This window comes from Heptranchias perlo, chromosome 4, assembly GCF_035084215.1.
Source record: "Heptranchias perlo isolate sHepPer1 chromosome 4, sHepPer1.hap1, whole genome shotgun sequence".
NCBI classification, from domain to species: Eukaryota; Metazoa; Chordata; class Chondrichthyes; order Hexanchiformes; family Hexanchidae; genus Heptranchias; species Heptranchias perlo.
Window position 1 is genome coordinate 77,343,224 of NC_090328.1, and position 20,263 is coordinate 77,363,486.

The 20,263-nt window shown below is 45.0% G+C and overlaps 1 protein-coding gene across 1 annotated transcript in view; it reads left to right on the forward strand.

Annotated features, from left to right (window-relative positions):
* Positions 1–16,889: 16,889 nt before the first annotated feature.
* The window catches only part of dapk1 (death-associated protein kinase 1), a 176,104-nt gene continuing 172,730 nt past the window's right edge, over positions 16,890–20,263 (forward strand). Inside the window, exons 1-2 of the mRNA XM_067983180.1 lie at positions 16,890–17,110; positions 18,243–18,418. Coding sequence (XP_067839281.1) covers positions 18,357–18,418 — 62 coding nt within the window. The 5' untranslated portion in view covers positions 16,890–17,110; positions 18,243–18,356. The remainder of the gene's footprint in view (positions 17,111–18,242; positions 18,419–20,263) is intronic.

Here is a 20,263-nt window from a genome sequence, read left to right on the forward strand (position 1 = left end):
CTCCATTCAAATAATATGTTGCTTTTTTATTTTTCCTTCCAAAGTGGGTGACTTCACATTTTCCCACATTATATTCCATCTGCCAAATTTTTGCCCATTTGCTGAACCTGTCAATATCCCTTTGCAGACACTTTGTGATATCATTGCAACTTGCTTTTCCACCTATCTTTGTATCATCAGCAAATTTGGCCACAAGACACTCTGTTCCTTCATCCAAGTCATTGATATATATTGTAAATAGTTGAGACCGCAGCACTGATTCCTGCGGCACCCCACTAGTTACAGATTGCCATTTTGAAAATGACCCTTTTATCCCGACTCTTTGTTTTCTGTTAGTTAGCCAATCCTCTATCCATGCCAGTATATTACCCCCAACACCATGAGATCTTATCTTGTGCACTAATCTTTTATGTGGCACCTTATCGAATGCCTTTTGGAAATCCAAATATACTGCATTCTTTGGTTCCCCTTTATCCACCCTCAAAGAACTCTAATAACCCCGGGCACAGTATCCCATACACAGTGGTGAGTATAGAGAAGAAGAAGAAGACTTTAACGCAGTAAAACGTCCCAAGGCACTTCACTGGAGCGACTTTCAAACAAAATGTGACACCGAGCTACATTAGGACAGGTGACCAAAGGCTTGGTCAAAGACGTAGGTTTTAAGGAACGTCTTAAAGAAGGAGAGGGAGGTGGAGAGGTTTAGGGAGAGAATTCCAGAACTTAGGGCCTAGGCAGCTGAAGGCACAGCCACCAATGGTGGAGCAATTAATATCGGGGACGCGCAAGAGACAAGAATTGGAGGAGCACAGAGATCTCGGAGAGTTATAAGGCTCGAGGAGTTTACAGAGATAGGGAGGTTGAGGCCATGGAGGAATTTGAAAGCAAGGATGAGAATTTTAACATCGAGGTCTTCAAGGACCAGAAGCCAATGAAGGTCAGCAAGCACAGGGGTGATAGATGAATGGTGTGAGATAGGATATGGGCAGCAGAGTTTTGGATGAGCTCAAATTTATAGAGGGTGGAAAATGGGAGGCAGAAAAGCATTGGAAGAGTCAAATCTAAATATAACAAAGGCATGGATGAGGGTTTCAGCAGCAGATGAGCTGAGGCGGAGGCAGGGGTGGAGACGGGCGATGTTACGCAGGCGGAAGTAGGCGGTCTTGGTGATGGAGCGGATATGTTGTCTGAAGCTCATCTCAGGGTCAAATAGGATGCCAAGGTTGCACAAGTTTCTGCTTATAGGGGATTCAGTCCCTTGGAAATTCCTAACTATAAACATGAGAGCAAGTGTCAGGAAAAAGGCCCAAACTGTTCCATAATATTCCCACTCGTATGCATGCTGGCAGGTTTCACAATTGGATTTATGGTGGAAAATTAATATGGCTGCCTCCAGTCCACCTCCCTCTTCTGTCCCGGCCATCCTTCAAGGAATTTCAGTGGCACTACAGTACATGTGGTTCCTTTTCTTTGGGTTCTGAAGAGAAGCAGAAGGGTATGTGTGGGGGAGTGGGTGGAGGGGAAACGGTATTATATGCAAACACTACACTTTTAGCACATGTGGCGCTTCAAGAGTCTAAGATAGATAGATCCTGTTAACTGCTCGAAGGCTGCTGAACCAGTAGCAGGAGGGCAGCAGGATCAGACAGTTATGACTATGTTGCAAATATTCTTTTCATTAAAAGTTCATCTGATTCTCTTATTTCTCCCTTTCTCTACGCATTTCATGTTCTATTTAGCCCCAAACAATGAGTCAACTGAAAATATCACAGTAGTCTGTCTGAATTCTGATATGCTTTTACTCCTCCTATACATGAAATGGGGCATTCACATTCTGAAATCTCCATTTTGAATAGCTCTTTGAACAAGTATAATAGAAATAAGAAGTGATAAGAAGTCCCACATGCTTTGGTGCTGAATCTCCTTAGGGAGTACTGTCAATTGATCTCTCCTCAACTGGTTGTATGGCCCAGTCACTAGCCACAGTCCATTGTCGCTGCTCCTCTACGTCCAGAGATTCAGCCATCTAGCCACTGGTTAGTACCAGGAAACATAACTTAAATCTGTTTGGTGCATTTGGTACCATAAATGAGTTGCCTTCTTCATCAATACTACTCTGAGATTATACCCACTCTGAGATTATACCCACTCCTCTGAGATTATACCCACTCCTCTGAGATTATACCCACTCCTCTGAGATTATACCCACTCCTCTGAGATTATACCCACTCCTCTGAGATTATACCCACTCTGAGATTATACCCACTCTGAGATTATACCCACTCCTCTGAGATTATACCCACTCTGAGATTATACCCACTCCTCTGAGATTATACCCACTCCTCTGAGATTATACCCACTCTGAGATTATACCCACTCCTCTGAGATTATACCCACTCCTCTGAGATTATACCCACTCCTCTGAGATTATACCCACTCCTCTGAGATTATACCCACTCTGTGATTATACCGACTTTGTGATGTTATTTCAGGAAGAATGTGAATTTCTTTAAACGTCTCAATTCTTGACAGCTCCTTCTTCACCTTGGCAGGAGTATAACAGAAACATTGGGCAGAATTTTAAACCCCCACGACGGGCGGAAGAGGGTCAGGGGCGGGGGGGGAGGGGGGGTTGTTAAAAATGTGAAACCTGATCCCAACCCGCCATGAACGCACCTACTTCTGGTTTTACTGCGGCAGGTTTCAGGACATCCAAGTAACCCGCTCTGGAGAGGTGGGTCAGTGATTTTAATATTTCAATGAGGTTTCATTCCTCAGATTTTGCCATCCATTTGAATTTAGTGGCTGCAAGCTGTTTCCAAAGGCTCAGGAAACCCAGCTGAAGGGAAGTGAGAGCTGCCGGATCCAGCAGGTACGTGCTTTTCCAGCACTGTTTGTGGGCCAGGAGGAGCAGGACTGCTTCCCCACCACCCCTCAGGCAAATCATCTGCCACGCTCTCTCCGTCCCTGCGATCGGCCGACCCCTCCACTCCAACCCCACAATCTTCAGACCGCCCCGCAATCTCTCCGTCCCTGTAAGCGCACACATCTTACTTTCTCCTCTCCCCCCACCCTACAATCTCCTGACCCCCCCCCCCTCCGTGATCTCTATCTCTCCCTCACAATCACTATCTCTCCCTCCCGCGATCTCCATCTCTCCCTCCCGCGATCTCCATCTCTCCCTCCCGCGACCTCCGGCTCTCCCTCCCGCGACCTCCGGCTCTCCCTCCCGCGACCTCCGGCTCTCCCTCCCGCGACCTCCGGCTCTCCCTCCCGCGATCTCTATCTCTCCCTCACTCCCATCTCGCTACCGCGCTCCAAGTCACACCCCCCCACCAACCCGCGATCTCCTCGATTACCAGGGACCATCCCCAGCGGTCTCCCACTGTGGCCTTGTACAGCAGGCTTTCCCGCCCAGCAGCTCGTCAGCCTCTCAATCTGGCCGGCTGCCGGGCAAGAAACAGAGTAAAAAATTCTAATGAGCTCCTGTCGTTAAATTTGGCAGGACCTCCACCTTCCCGGTATTTCTGGGTTTCCTGACCGCTGACAGGGATCCCCGCTTCCTCCCCGCCTCCCTGTAAATATTGGAGCCATTATGTACACCTTATCTGTAGTCCCTGTGCTCGACAGAGGCTAATAAAGAGGTTATGCATCCACCCAGTCACGATATTGATCTAACTAGCATTCTCTGTAGATGTGTATATTGATGCACATGAGTAACTTATAATCAACATATATCCTGCATCATAAGTATTGAGTAATTATTTTCAAGAGTTTTAAATGGGTATGTATCTTTGTATGCAGTTGAATATATCTGTTCATTATTTCTACTTATGATAAAGTCAATAATTGATAGCTTAGTGGGAGAATAGGTGTAAGAACAAGGGAAGCAAGAGGTTTTGTACCAGTTAAGGAAGAGAAGGAGAGAGGGCTGAACAATTTTAAGTGTAGTTTTCGGGATGGTATGTAAACATTTTCCCCTGGTGTTCGTACCAAAATGCTAATGCTAATACTAACCTTGGTTTGTCCTGATCCATGTTAATAATTACCTTAGCAGAACAAAAGTTAAATCGAACCAGCACAAATGGATTGCATCATGCAAAATTTATACAGTATTCCATCTGAAGCCAATTTAGTGTTGCCTCACTAAAACACCCTCTGATATGCCACATCTCTGATATAAACATACATCGTTATGGCTCCCTCACTAAATTTCTTTTTAATAAAAACCATTTTAATACAGCAAAGTTCTAATGATTTATCTTTTACTAGCCTGCATTTTATTTACAGTAGGCCTATTACCCTGAAATATGAAAAGTCAAACATAATTAAGTACTACAGTACCAAATGTTATGAAATATACAACGTTTTTCAATCTAAATTTCTTTCGGTGTGAAAAGGACATAAGGTTTTCAGTATTTCTACAGTGGTGGAGTTCTTAGAGCAGATTTTTCTCCATGGGCACCTGTGGGATGCCCGATAGGTGCAGTGCACCTCAGGTCCACTGACTGAAAGGAAGCAGCTGCACCTGTTTTTTTCTCCCTTGGCCACTTGCGTAGCTTGAAGGAGCTCCAGGCTCAGGCCACTCCCTGTCTGGGCCATGCACCAAAAATTCGAGATAGAAATGTGAGTGCCGCTGCAGGCCTGAGACCCTTACAGCTGCGCTCCTGGCCTCCAAGATCGACAGCTTTGGGTTGGGGCTGGAGAGTGGAAGCCAGATGGCCTTGAGTTCTTCAAACTGTACTGAAAGGGTTTGTAAAATAACATTCGTACTTTTCCTGGGAATTCTTACTTTTCCTGGGAATTCTTTTCCTGAACCCCCAACCCCCCCCCGCACGGACCCTCCAGTCCTCGGGGATCCTGGGGCAGGCACTTGCACCAAAGTTCTTTACGTGCCCCTCCGCAGGAGCATTCAGTAAACATAAGTGGAGGAAGAATTTATGTAGAAAGCTGGGAATGCCCCCTCCCACTTCTTTCTAAATAGGAATGCTGGGCCTGCACCTAATACAGGCACAGCCCCAGTAACACTCATCAAGGAAGCAGCAGGAGACCCTGGGGCAATATGGGGGAGGGGGGAGACTGGATGTAACATGGTAAGTAATGATCGATTGTTTCCACTGGTCAGCAGAGTGGTCATGAGAGAGAACAAATTAAAAATAATCACAAAAAATCCCTGCGCCATTTGCGGAGGGACAAAGAAAATCTACCCTCTTGCATTTTACCTCTTTAACCGATGACAATGGAAGTTAGTTTGAGAACATAGTGGGTATCCCATCCCTTTGACAATGAATTGTGTGTATGCATTTCATAACTTACTATATTACATGTGGCTTCACTAGATACCATCACTTACTCTACATTTTCATCAAATACCTGGGAGGTTTTATCACTTAAACTACGAGTATAGACATGATGTGGAGATGCCGGTGATGGACTGGGGTTGACAAATGTAAACAATCTTACAACACCAAGTTATAGTTCAACAATTTTATTTGAAAATCACAAGCTTTCAGAGGCTTCCTCCTTCGTCAGGTGAATGTCAATTCACCTGACGAAGGAGGAAGCCTCCGAAAGCTTGTGATTTTCAAATAAAATTGTTGGACTATAACCTGGTGTTATACGAGTATAGACAGCATAGATAGATCATAGAATGTTACGTCACAAAAACAGACCATTTGGCCCATCAAGTCTGCGTCAGTGATTTTCCTCATGGGCCACGTTGTCTATTTCACTCTCCTGCTCATTCCCTGCATCCTTTAATATTCCCCTTTTTCAAATAACTATCTAATTGCTTTTTAAAAGAATTTATAGACTCTACTTTGACGACAGCTTGTGACAGAGAATTCCACATTCTAACACAGTGTAATTATTTTTTTTCTAATCTCCCCTTCAATTCTTTTGGTGATTATTTTTAATTTGTTCTCTCTCATGACCATTCCGCTGACCAGTGGAAACAATCTATCACTGCTTACCACGCCATAACCTTTCATAATCTTGTAACTTCTGTCAAGTGACCCCCTCAACCTTCTCAGTTACAGTGAAAAAAGCTCTAACTTGTCAAGTCTCTCTTCATAATTGTAATCCCCTCATCCCTGATAATATTTTGGTGAATCTACACTGCCTCTTTTGATTTGCTTTTATGCCCTTCCTACGATGGGGTGTCCAAAATTATGCACAGTACTCCAAGTGCAGCCCGACTAAGATCTTGTACAAGTTCAATATTACCTCCATGCACAACAAGGTCTCTCTGTCTTGTACTCAATTTGAAATCTAATCATTTACAGTGTACTTCCTTCTCCCTATTCTCACTTCAAATATATTACTCCTCAATTCAATATATTGAGTTGCATCGGCCCATTGTGTTAGCCTATCTATGTCCTCCTGCAGTCTTTCACAGTCCTTATCACAATTTGCCATACCACCTATTTGATGTCATCAGCAAATGTCAATTTTGCTCCCTCAATTGCTAAGTCTACATTATTTATGTATACAGTAAGTAACAGCAGCTCCAAGACAAACCCTTGTGGAACACCACTCACCATACCTTTCCAGTTCACAAAACTTCCCTTTACCCTGACCTTTTGCTTTCTGCCCTCCAACCATCTCTCTAACCCTGTGACCACATTCCCCTTAATTTCATGTGACATTGGAGGTTATATTGGATAACCCGCGAAAACAGGCGCTGGGATCATGATGCGCGATTAACCCGCGTAGTGATGCAGGAAGCACGTAACATTCGTGCTGCCCAGTGATTTCAATGATTGCTACATGCAGCCAGTGCTACCTGCACTATTGATTGGTTGCACGCACCAGCAGGGGGGGTCCCAATATCGGGAGTGGCTAGCACTACTTAAAAGCAGCCTTCACCTCTTAAAGGGGAGGTGCACAGTGGCTGCCAGAAGTCCTTTGGGAAGTAACTCTGTGCTGGGAGATATTGAAGAATGGCTGTGCCTGGGAGACAGGTTCTCAGACGGTACACTAGAGGCCTTGGTGGAAGAGGTGGGCAGATGGAGGGCCATCCTATATCCACGGGGTGGGGGGTGCGGGGTGCGGGGGAAGGAGGCCCTCCTGACATATGTTGAAGAAGCAGTGGGAGGCTGTGGCGGATGAGGTAAATGCCAGGCGCATTGCACCACGCACATGGATGCAGTGCTGGAAGAAGTTCAATGATTTGACTCGAGTGGTCAAGGTGAGTGCGTTCAACTGTCACGTGGTATATCCTGCCAACTACACCACTAGCCACATCCACTGATCCACGCACTACACCCCCCGTCACCCACCTACCAACGAACTCTTTCAATCAGTACGCAACCCTGCGAATCAGATGTGGAATCTCACCCTTACACATTAAACATCTTGCAGGACACTCACTGACACACTTCCCTCTTTCTTGCAGGAGAAGGTGGCCCACAACAGGCAGCAGGAAAGAACTGAGGGAGGACAAACACGCCTACATGTCCTCACCCCCATGGAGGAGACAATGCTGTCCATTATTGGACAGGCCATCGCTGCGGCCGTGGCCATTGGCGATGCTGGAGGTATCGATGATGAGGGTCTCTGTATACCTAATCCTCCTTCTCGCTTCCCACTTCTCCCTCAACCCACAATCTTTTCTGACTCACGTGCTGCAGATGATGTAAGCGCACACATCTTACTTTCTCCTCTCCCCGCACCACATATCAACCCGTGTCCCTTTGTCATTTCAGATAACCAAGAACTGGAACCGGCACAGTCAGGGGAAGATGACGGTGATGATGCAGACACACCGTCACTAGGTCTTACTCTCGCAGCCACCAGCTCAGGTACTGATGCTGCGCGTACTTTAGAGGCTAGGATAGAGGAGGGATCTGCATGTGGTGAGACACTGGGCACAAGTGCGCAGGAGCCGGGGTGAGGGGAACAGATACTGCAGGTGCCAGCTCGCCAAAGGGCAAGGGCACACACCAGTTCTGCTGCCAGATGATAACTTCAATGGGCATACACAGCCAAATGCTTGGGGCACTGGAAAGCCTGCCAGAAAGCCTGTGCACAATGTCAAGGGGCATGGAGGAGTCCAGCTCTAACTTGGCACAGGGCTTTCCGCAGAGCTTGGAGCCCATCCTTTCCCACATGGAACAGGTGGTCACCTCCATCAGCACACCTGTAGAACGCACCATGATGCAGCATCTGATGACTGATATCACAGCTTCCATTACAGCACAAACATCTGCCATCTAAGGTCTGACTGCTGTGTTTGCAGCTCAGGCTGCTGCTATCATGGCTCCGGGTCCCATTGTGGATTGGGGCTTCCAGGGCGTCACAGCACTCCAGCAATCTGTTCTCCAGCAGATCACCAGGAGTGCTGAGGCACCGCCCCGGGAGAGTGGCAGTGGCGCCATGGAAGACGAACCTGCTATCCTCTCACAGGGTGACAGCATTCCTGCTCCCATCCTGCCACTCCGCCAGTGCACTTGCTGTTGCCTGTCAGTCAGCCAGGCCAGACTGCTGCAGCCAAGGTCAAGATGGTGCAGACTGAAGCCCGGTCCTCCCAGCCCAGAGCCGCACGAGGTCGTCCTCCAAGCCCAGCTGCACTCTCCTCCACTGAAGGTCAGCAGCCTCCCACCACCTTTGCTGGGGCCACTGGGGTTGCACCTTGTAGGAGCACTAGGAAAGGAAAAGGCACACGAACAACAGGCACTAAGGGAATGCACAAGGGTGAATAGTATCAGTTTGTTTGAATCATTTCATGTGTAAATCTATAAATGTGGTTATGAATTTGTATTTGGTGGTGGTTTTCATTTTTGCAATGAGCTGAGGGAGGAAGCAATGTGTAATCATAAGGAGGACGATTTGATGGTCATGTGGGAGAGGAAAAATAAGGAGTGTGTGACTGTTGGTGAATGGGGAGGTGTCGTTGAGGTTACTGGTATCGCTCATTAATAATCTGATCATGCAGATCCCTGGCAGACGGGGCCTGTTGACCTTGTAGCCTCCCTGCCTCTTCCTCCACTTCCTGCTGCACTTCCTCCTCCATCTCTTCCTTCTCTTGCTCTGCCTCTTGCTCAGGTTCTCGCCGGATAGGTGGTGGTAAGGGCTGTTCCCTCATAATGGCGAGGTTGTGCAGCATGCAGCAGACAACGACAAATCGTGATACCCACTCAGCTGAGTACTGCAGGGCTCCTTCAAAGCGGTCCAGGCAGCAGAAGCGTTGCTTGAGGACGCCTATGATGTGCTCCATGATGTTCCATGTGGCAGCATGGCTCTCATTGTAGGCCTGCTGAGCACGTGTGCATGGGTTCCTGACTGGAGTCATGAGCCATTTCATCAGGGGTTAACCCTTGTCGCCCAGTAGCCAGCCTTTGACTTGCCGTGCTGGTTGAAATATAGATGGCATGTTGAACTGCCGCAGAATGAAGGTATCATGACTGCTGCCAGGGTAGTGAGCAATGACCTGCATGATGCACTGCATGTAGTCGCACACCAGCTGCAAATTGAGGGAGTGGAATCCCCTTCTGTTCGTGAATAGGGACGAATTCAGATGTGGAGCACGCAAGGCAAATGCATGCAGTCAAAGGCATCCTGCACCATGGGGAAGCCTGCAATGCGAGCAAACCCTCATGCTTGCTCCTGCTGCTTCTCTCTGGCAAGAGGGAACTAGATGAATCTGTTTCGCAGTGCGTACTGTGCCTCAGTGACTTCCCTCATACAGCAGTGAATTGCAAACTGCAAGATGTCGCTTATATTTCCAGCAGCAGCCTGGAAGGAGCCAGAGCCATAAAAATTAAGCGCCACGGTTACCTTGACAGCCACAGGCAATGTTGCTCTTGCCCTGCTCTGAGGCTTCAGTTGTGGCTGCAGCGGTTGATAAATTTCAGTCACAACCTCTTTTGTGAACCGCAGCTGTCTGATGCACTGGTCGTCACTGAAGTTGAGGTAAGAGAATTGGTCTCCGAAGGCCCTCGTTGGATATGGCCTCCTGCTGAGTGTCCTGCGCCTCCTCCTCCTTCCGCCACTTCTAGCAGTTTGTCCTGCTCTGCATGGCCTCTCGGCATGCTCCCAGTCATGTTCAATTCCCAGAAGAAGCCCTAGCAGACCACCCATGTCTGGAAGCAGCTTTGGTCAGCATACAATTTTAAATGCCACTAACAGTACTGTAAGACCAGCCAGATCACTCTCTATATGATATTGCAACTTTCTCCAAGTATAGGAAACTTCCAAAAACACATATAATTGCACCAGCAGTCAGAATAACTAATCCAGCAACTAACCTGTAACTCCTGCATGGTCCCTTTAAATAGTGCCGGTGGTTGGGGGGGGGGTTCCTTCATGCCATTTAAGTCCCATTCAGCTGTGTGAAGTTAGGACAGGGCGTTGGCTAGAGCATGGAGTTCCAAAATGCCGCCGACTGCTTCAAATCTGTGTTGCACACTGATTCACGTCATAATCTCCCTACTCTACGTGCTGCCAGTATTCGTTGGGTGCAACCACCTTTACCAAGATGGCGTCCTGCGCAATTCACGTCGGAAGTGTGCGCGCGCATCTCAGACGCCATTTTCGGGGCTTAGGAGTCTGCATAGCGCCTACAAAACGGGCGCTAAACAGCCCAATTTCACCCCATTATCTTTGCCATATGTCTCTTATGTGGTACTTTATCAAATGTTTTTTGACAATCCATAGAACCACAACCACTGCATTTCCTTTAGATTAAAAAGACAAAACATGTTTTATTTAAACTAACATCACTGAAAAATGTATGACAAACCACAAATAAATACTATCCCCAATTCCTTCCTAATTAGAACTGTGCTCACTGACAATGAATGGAACAGAAACATTTATCTATAAACGGAGACTAGATAACCTTTGATCTGTCAGCATGTAACTGGCTACCTAGTTATTGTTCTACGCTCTCGCCTGACCGTTCTAAACTTCAGGCATTTGTTTGCTGACAAATTTTAGAATTCCACGGCATGCCACTGCTTCGCAGAATTTAAACCTCTGGTAAATTTACATAAGGAAAATGTGTAAATACCGAGTAGATAAAACCTCTGCAGGGGACATTAACTTTTGGCAATGGCAGTAAAAGGGCAAAGTCCTTCCATTCTGGCTTACTATTCGATTAGCCATGTTATTGAAAGTTATACAGTTTCAAAAAATCCACACAGCTTTAAGTAATCTTCATCATTAAAATTGTGCATCCTTGGCCTGTGCTGTGTCAGTTAATCGCAGCAGGGTGACAGTGGGGACGATACAATTTGCCACAGTACCTACGCTAGAGGGGGTTGGGGGTGAAATGAGGCAACATTCCCCACTCCTCCTCTCTATCCAGGGAATCAAGGGATATGGGGATCGGGCTGGGAAATGGAGTTGAGGTAGAAGATCAGCCATGATCTTATTGAATGGCGGAGCAGGCTTGAGGGGCCGTATGGCCTGCTCCTGCTCCTATTTCTTATGTTCTTATATGTGCTAGAAGGAGCATGTGTGTAGATGTCAGATGAGGACAGGACAGGGCATAATGTGTTGCCTCCCTCCATGATCAAATAACAAGTGGACACTACGCTGTCAAAGCTCACACGTGAAGAATGGTGACTTCAGCAAGGTACCATAGGCCTGCTGGTGCCCGTGAAGCCATATTCCCACATGAGTCAGCATGTTCAGTAGAGGAGGAGAGAAACTGTGTGGGGGAAGGGGAGGAAGTCTGTGCATCCTCAATTTCTAACTGCATTCCTGAATGTGGCTGGTCAGAAACTGGTTTAAATGTTAATGTCACCATTGTCTGCTAGTTCATAGCCAACAGCTGATGAACGAGGCATCAAAGAAACACAAATGACTGCAGTCCAAAGTAGATTGTTGCATCAGTGTGGTGGCTGCAAATGGTAACACAGTTATAGGGTACACACTCTGAAAAAAAAAAGTTACAAACAATGGTACAGCCTTTGGACCTTCAAGTTAAACGTGCGAACAGGAGAGAGAAATGTGGGCAAAGAATCAAAAGATTCCATATTGCAGGAGCAGAGAAGAAACTAATCTTGTTTACACCTAATGTTTGACAAGCAAACTTGCTCTTGGCACAACACTGCCTTTTGCACACAAAGCCAGCTCAGTGAATTCAGTGCTCCAAAATGGTCCCTGAATAAAGCTACTGAAATCTCAGGGTGGGACCAATTCAGGGTCAGCACAATATAACGTGATGGCAGATTCATCACTGTATTAACTGTCCATCCACATTTCAGATTTCTAGGTTCATATGAATTATACGACATAATCTGTTGTTCCTCACTACAAACTATAAAGCATTCTTACAGCTTTTAAGTTTGCTAATCTTATGGTTGAAGTAAATTACACCATTACATGTAGTCAATTAATTACAGCATTTTACAAAAGGCAGATGTAGAGAGGAATTGCACTGTCAATAATAACACATAAAACAAAAGCCCAGGTATCAGTTAAGTGATCACGTTTGATGACAGTGAAGCACCCTACAGAATAAATCCAGCAACTCCAATGAAGCTGGAATTATAAGCTTGAACTCACAAAGAACAGAGATCCAGTCTCCACATCAACGTGATTGGGGGAGAGGTTATGGGAAGACGATCTACTCTGATCACCAGAAGGCACAGACACTCTTACCCCCCTCCCCCAATTGTTGCATATCTTCCATTCCCACGTACACGCATAAAACTGCCTAGGTGCTATGGCCCCAGCTACAAACAACATCATGATGAGAATTAAATATTATTTCCCTTTTCTTGCTAATTATTTTCCGCACCCATCTTCTGAGAGTGTTCACTCCTGCTTGGGAAGGGGGTGGCATGAATACATGATTGTAGGGCTCTCGCTGTTACATAAGAGGCCATAATTCAAGTGTGAACATCAATGGGCTATTTTACCATAGGGAGCATCACAATCAAGCTCAATCTTGTCCTTACCCAACCCCCCCCTACACACATACTTCTAAGCATGGAATGTTGGATAGCAATCAGGAACAGAAAACTCTGGCTGATTTTCCCCTCACTCGGGGGACACTAAGGCTGATTGGTACATCCCTACAGCCTCCCTTTTCTAAAATCAGTTGACAGCACAGACTAGGGAACAAATCTAGGACTTTACTTTGTAGGCCTCGGTCACTCACTGGCTGAGACTTCCGGTGAGTTCTGTCATTTTTCTTAAGTAGCAAGCAACTGAAAATAAAATCACATAAAATGGGCCAAACTAAGAAACTCTGGCCAAGAATTCCTGCCTGTCCTCCATTGATGTTTTGGTATAATTCAGACAGGCACAGGCAGAAAGTTGCTGCCCTGATCTCCCACAGTCAGGGCCCATATTATGGGCGCATGTAATGTAAGAGGTGCAAATGAGAGAAACATGCAGCAAAACATCACTGCCTAAAATATGGTAATAATCTTGTGACTGGACGATCGGTTGGGATCAGGAGCATATCTTAGTGGCCAGTTGTCCCGCCACACTGAAGCTGTGAAGATTCAGCTACTGCAGAACATCTAGGCTCCTATCATTAATGATCTAAAGTGTTACTCATAATGAGAATGTTCAAGGTTTCTCATTGGAGGTGAGATTCATGAATGTAAAGTTTACATACATAGAAACACAGAAAATAGGAGCAAGAGTAGGCCATTCGGCCTTTCGGGCCTGCTCTGCCATTGAAAACGATCATGGCTGATCGTCTATCTCAGTACCCTGTTCCCGCTTTTTCCCCATATCCCTTGATCCCTTTAGCATTAAGAAATATATCTATCTGCTTCTTGAATACATCTAATGATTTGGCCTCCACTGCCTTCTGTGGTAGAGAATTCCACAGGTTCACCACCCTCTGAGTGAAGAAATTTCTCCTCATCTCAGTTCTAAATGGCATACCCCGTATCCTGAGACTGTGACCCCTGGTTCTGGACTCCCCAGCCATCGGGAACACCCTCCCTGCATCTAGTCTGTCTAGTCCTGTTAGAATTTTATATGTTTCGATGAGATCACCTCTCATTCTTCTAAACTCTAGTGAATATAGGCCTAGTCAACCCAATCTCTCCTCATACATCAGTCCTGCCATCCCAGGAATCAGTCTGGTTAACCTTCGTTGCACTCCCTCCATGGCAAGGACATCCTTCCTCAGATAAGGAGACCAAAACTGCACACAATACTCCAGATGTGGTCTCACCAAGGCCCTGTATAACTGCAGTAAGACATCCCTGCTCCTGTACTCAAATCCTCTTGCAATGAAGGCCAACATACCATTCGCCTTCCTAACTGCTTGCTGTACCTGAATGTTCGCTTTCAGCGACTAGTGTACAAGGACACCCAGGTCTTGTTGCACCTCCCCTTTTCCCAATTTATCACCATTCAGATAATAATCTGCCTTTCTGTTTTTACAACCAAAGTGGATAACCTCACATTTATCCACGTTATACTGCATCTGCCATGTTCTTGCCCACTCACCCAACTTGTCTAAATCACATTGGAGCTTCTTTGCGTCCTCCTTACAGCTCACATTCCACCCCAGCTTTGTGTCATCTGCAAACTTGGAAATGTTACATTCCGTTCCCTCATCCAAATCATTGATATATATTGTGAATAGCTGGGGACCAAGCACTGATCCCTGCGGTACCCCACTAGTCACTGCCACCCGGAAAAGGACCCGTTTATTCCTACTCTCTGTTTCCTGTCTGTCAACCAATTCTCAATCCATGCCAGAATATTCGCCCCAATCCCATGTGCTTTAATTTTGCACACTAACCTCTTGTGTGGGACCTTATCAAAAGCCGTCTGAAAATCCAAATACACCACATCCACTGGTTCTCCCCTATCTATTCTACTAGTTACATCCTCAAAAAACTCCAGTAGATTTGTTAAGCATGATTTCCCTTTCATAAACCTATACTGACTTTGTCCAATCCCATTAATGCCCTCCAAGTGTTCTGTTATCACATCCTTTATAATGGACTCTAGCATTTCCCCCACTACTGATGTTAGGCTAACTGGTCTGTAATTCCCTGTTTTTCTCTCCCTCCTTTTTTAAATAGTGGGGTTACATTTGCCACTCTCCAATCTGTAGGAACTGTTCCAGAGTCTATAGAATTTCGGAAGATGATCACCAATGCATCCACTATTTCCAGGGCCACTTCCTTTAGTACTCTGGGATGTAGATTATCAGGCCCTGGGGATTTGTCAGCCTTGAGCCCCATTAACTTCCCTAGCACTATTTTTTTTACTAATACTCGTTTCCTTCAGTTCCTCCCTCTCACTAGGCTTTGGGCACCAACTTCTGTTCTTCATGCCCAAGTTATAATTTTGTAATTGGAAGAAACAGAGGCAAAAGGCAAAGGTTATTTAATATATGTGCAGCTGATCCTTTGTAGAATTATCCACCATTAATTTTTAAGATCATCAGATTGAAGAACACTTTTTAAATGTTCTTTTTCTTTTACAATGTCAATGCCCATAAGTCATTGTCAAGTTGAGCACACTGGGTGTTAACTTGCTCTCAGCCCTCTGCCAATGCTGAATGCGAAAAGTTGCAACACTGGCCCATGAATGACTCTCTCTCTGATTTTTCCTTCCCCAAAGCGGAGATCAGCAACTTGGCAGCATGGGGAAACCAAATCTGTACAGTGTGTTGGAGCTCTGATGCATTGTGTTACAGTGTTGTCCTCAGAAACAAAACATTTTTAATAGTTAGACTTTCTTGGATTATATCCAAGAGATAGAGAAAAATGAAAAAGACAAGTACCTGCCATTGCAGCTTTAACTGTAAAGCCTTAATCTCAGTGGTAGTACTCTCACCTCTTTGTCGAAAGGTCGTGGGTCCAAGCCCCACCCCAGAGATTGAGCACATAATCTAGGCTGACAGTTCAGTACAGTCCTGAGGGAGTGCTGCAATATCAGAGGTGCCATCTTTCAGAAGAGATGTTAAACTAAGGCCCCTATCTGCCCTCCCAGATGGACATAAAAGATCCCATGGCACTTTTCGAAGAAAAACAGGTGAGGTGACATGGCCAATATTTATCCCTCAACCAACATCATCTGGTCATTATCTCATTGCAGTTTGTGAGACTTTGCTGTGCACAAATTGGCTGCTGTGTTTCTACATTACAATAGTAACTACACTTCAAAAGTACTTCAATGGCTGTGAAGTGTTTGGGCTGTGAATGGCACTATGTAAATGCATGTTCTTTATTTAACTGTTTGTAGTTCATTGCTGACATAATTAATGCATGCAGCAAATTTGGCAATTCATCCTCATTTTAAGGGCATCTTCGCTGACATTTTTAATATACACTAACAGCTCATTACATAGCTTATTCATATATTTTGCATCAAACAAAAAATGAAGAGTTTAGGACAGCTTGCAGCTGCTGGAGGCTGAAAGTACACCCAGAATCCCCAGCAAATCTGGCTACAGCACTTGGGTGAGTTTCCATCTTCATATTATTTTCCTCTTGCTAGAAGTTCTCCATGACTATATTTTTTCCTCATTTCTCTGTGTGGTGACAAACCAATTAAACAATCACTAGTATAACCTTCACAGCAATACTTCACTATCACTGCACAGTTCATTACAAGCAACCTATACAGTTTTTGACGTCATGTTCACAATAAAACCAAAGGGTACAATATCGGAAATGTTAACTTAACGGGGTTAATCCCCCTTTAAAATAGCAGAGGGGAATTTGGGAGTGCAAACATTTGTACATAACATCACCGACAGTAATTTCAACCATAAAATGATTAGGTGGGAGGGATTTCAATTGAAATAATCAGTAATTCTGCCTCCCAGCTGACTTCTGAAAATGCTGTAGATTTTGCCCATTTCTGTGAGTAGATTTATATATAACACGTTCGAGGGGTTCTTTAATGTTGGTAGAGACGAGCGCGAAGGTAACACCCCGGGTTGAGAAGCAAAGGGTGGAATTCAGAAAATAAGCGATCCTGAAAGAACGGATCACACGTCGAAGGAGGAAATGTGCAAACGCCACAGTAACAGGGAAGCAGTGAGGTCCTTGTTGTAACTTCTAGTCCGCCACCCACACCTAGGGAGCACACACACACACACACCTTCTCCAATTCTTCAACGGTTACTAATTTGCAGAAGGAACTGTGAGTAGAAGGAAAAAGAGTCCGCCTGGTAAACATTGTGTTTTGTATATAAAATAAATGCAAAGCCTGGGGTGGGGAGAGGGAGCTGGATATTTCCCCTGACGCCGAAGAGCGAGTTGTGCCCTGTGAGTGTGTAAGTAGTGAGCCCTGTGAGTGTGTAACCTGCTGTTATTGGCTGGGCCGCTCTCCTCAGCTCCGGTAACCAGGGCAGCTGTGGCTTGGTGACGGAGAGCTGGAGCTCAAGCTGGTGCCTCGGGAGCTCACGGCGCCAGCTCCGGGGTGAGCAGAGCTGCAAACTTCCATATTTTATTTTTAAATGCCGCCTTCCGGCTCTCCTCTTTGCGGGGGGGTGTAGGGAATGTTGCATTTCTTTCCCCGGTACAGTACCGGCGGTTATCGTTTCCCCCCTCCCTTTTCTGCTGCTCTCAAAGCGGGCTGGTAGTTTTGGGTTTACCTTCATTAATGTGCTTGTTTTGCGGTCCGGGTTGTCTCGGGCACAAGGCCGAGGCTCGAGCACACGGTGACTTTACTGAGGCACAGCGCCCCGGGCTGAAATACATGGAGAGCCAGAATCTCTTTGCAATCCACGTAAAGGGACTTAAAGTGTATTTTCGAATTTGACAGGGAGACGGGGAGTTCTCTTGTTTTAAGGTTGTAATTCACTAAGTGTGAGTTTGTTTAAAAAAATATATAAATCTCGAATTTGGTTTGCAATCAGCTGTAGTTTATAAAGTGGCATGGAGTGACACGTAGGTGGAGACCAGTGCTGTTTTTAATTTTAATTTTAAATTATATATATGTGTGTGTGTGTGTGTGTGGCGGGGGGGTTCCTGATGTTTCTTCAGCCCTGGCGTTGCTGTGCTGTACTGATCAGTAATCACCCTTTTCAAAGATTGGGTGTCGCTGACTTTGTGTCGGCTTACAATGGACGTGATTTTTTTGTTGCTTTGTTTTGATGGTCTAAATACCATTTTTATTCGTGCATGTTATCATAAGGAATGTTGCAGATTCATTTATTTGTATGTAGTACAGCTCAAACAACGTAATGCAACAATCATAATTTTCTTTTTTGTAATGGACAGGAACGCCCATAGAGTTCTTTTATTTGTAAAATCAATTTTTGGTGCAAAAGAGTCACTTCAACTTTTATTTTTGCACAGGCAGGAATGCACTTAGAAATGCGGATAGAAATGAGGGAGGGTCGCCCTGGTAGGTGCTGAAACTGGTTACCTTTGTACGGCTGGCTGTGCGCCGGGATGCAGTAGCCAGTTACAATGACCGTGTTCAAGCAAGAAAATGTGGACGATTTTTACGAAATCGGCGAAGATCTCGGGAGGTAAGTGTTTGGAATTTCACGGGATGGATGTTCTGATAAAGGAATTTTGGAACCGTGGGCCCGTGTGACGAGTGTGGCAGGAACAATGGATAAGAACGTTGCTATTTATTGTGTGTTCTGCCAGGTAATGGATCCATTTTGGCAGGAGGTGAAGGTGTGTGTGGCTGAAATTGTGCCTGGTTTAATCCCCCGCCTCCTCTGACACATGTGCATGCAAAAGCTAGATGAATATTTTTTCAGTTTAACTTCCAATAAATCTGCTTGCGTAAAGAGTATTATATCGATGCGCTGCTTATAGTGGCAAATGCTATAGGTTCGAGAGAGGACAAAGTAGGTGTGCTGTGCATGGGTTGTAGTTTTATCATAGTTCTCATTCAGTTCATTTATTTCACTGTCCACATAATCTAAAGTGGAGATGATGATGTTTATGCTGATCTAATTTATTTGTAGTTATGTTTGCTGGGGAAGGAGCCAGTTAACTTTGAATATGGTTGGAGTAAAAATTGTAGGAAGTTGGGTTAAATGTTTCGTCCATCAGTGTTAAGGGGTCAAGAGTTCTATATAGGCATTTGGAAGATTTGTGGTGTTTGGACAGATCTTTGTTACCTAGGGACATTTGACTTGAACTGAAAATTAGCAGCGTAAATATGTGCAGTAACCAATTACTTGCACTAGTAGTACAGTCTCTTCTTTAAATGGCAAAGCATCAAGCAAGAGATTCACCGATTTTAAAATATTCAGTAATATGCAGTGGCACAACACGTTACAGATGGTATCTGTTGTGCAAAAATATCCACAAAAACTGCACTAGAATAGTGAGTTTTTAGAGCAGGTTGATCCGGAAGCTTACCCTGACAGCACCCTATTTAAAATAGTCTGTGACTGCGCCTGACGGTACCCCATCTAAAATAGTCTGTGACTGCGCCTGACGGTACCCCATCTAAAATAGTCTGTGACTGCGCCTGACGGTACCCCATCTAAAATAGTCTGTGACTGCGCCTGACGGTACCCCATCTAAAATAGTCTGTGACTGCGCCTGACGGTACCCCATCTAAAATAGTCTGTGACTGCGCCTGACGGTACCCCATTTAAAATAGTCTGTGTGCAGTAGCTTGTCAGCATACTAGTATTATGTTGGTTTAGTCCATCATAATTTACTTGGACAGATATGAAATGCATATTGCTTCACAGCTGATGCAGAAGGTATTGTTGTGCACTGGTTAGGATTACTGTGATTGCGATTTCATCCATTGCTCAGGTCACTTTAAATGGGAAGTGATGTCTGTGATCAGAAATGCGTCTTGTGTGAAATACAGTGGCTTCAGCCATCCTCAGCCCAGCAGCCTGCAAGGGACCAGGTTAGCGCTGTGTGTAATATGTCTACCCTGTTGGACAGCTTACATTTTCTTGTACTGTGCTCAATTGCTTCAAATTGAAGTCTCTGCTTGCATGATAAAGCTCTTCGTGTTATACTATAAAGTTTTTTTTCTTAAAACAGAAAGCTTTCATGTTTCTTTTTCAGAAGTAATTTTTGCTTTGTTCTCAATGGTTTGACCAATGTAATCTGGCTTTACTAAATTCAGCATTAAATCGGACTTAAACCTTGCACTTTCCTGGTTTATTAGTTCTGAGCCTTTTTGAATGTATTCTGACAGATAGCAGTGGGGTTCATGTTCACCCTCTTTTGTTAAAACACTTATTCCTAATTTGTGCTCCTGCATTTGTATTCTAACGTAGACATTTTAATATAAAGAATAATAGGTGGTTGGGAAGCTGTTACATCTATATACACACTTCAGATATTCTTAATCTTCAGAAAATTAGCAGACTTCTCTTTTTCAGTAG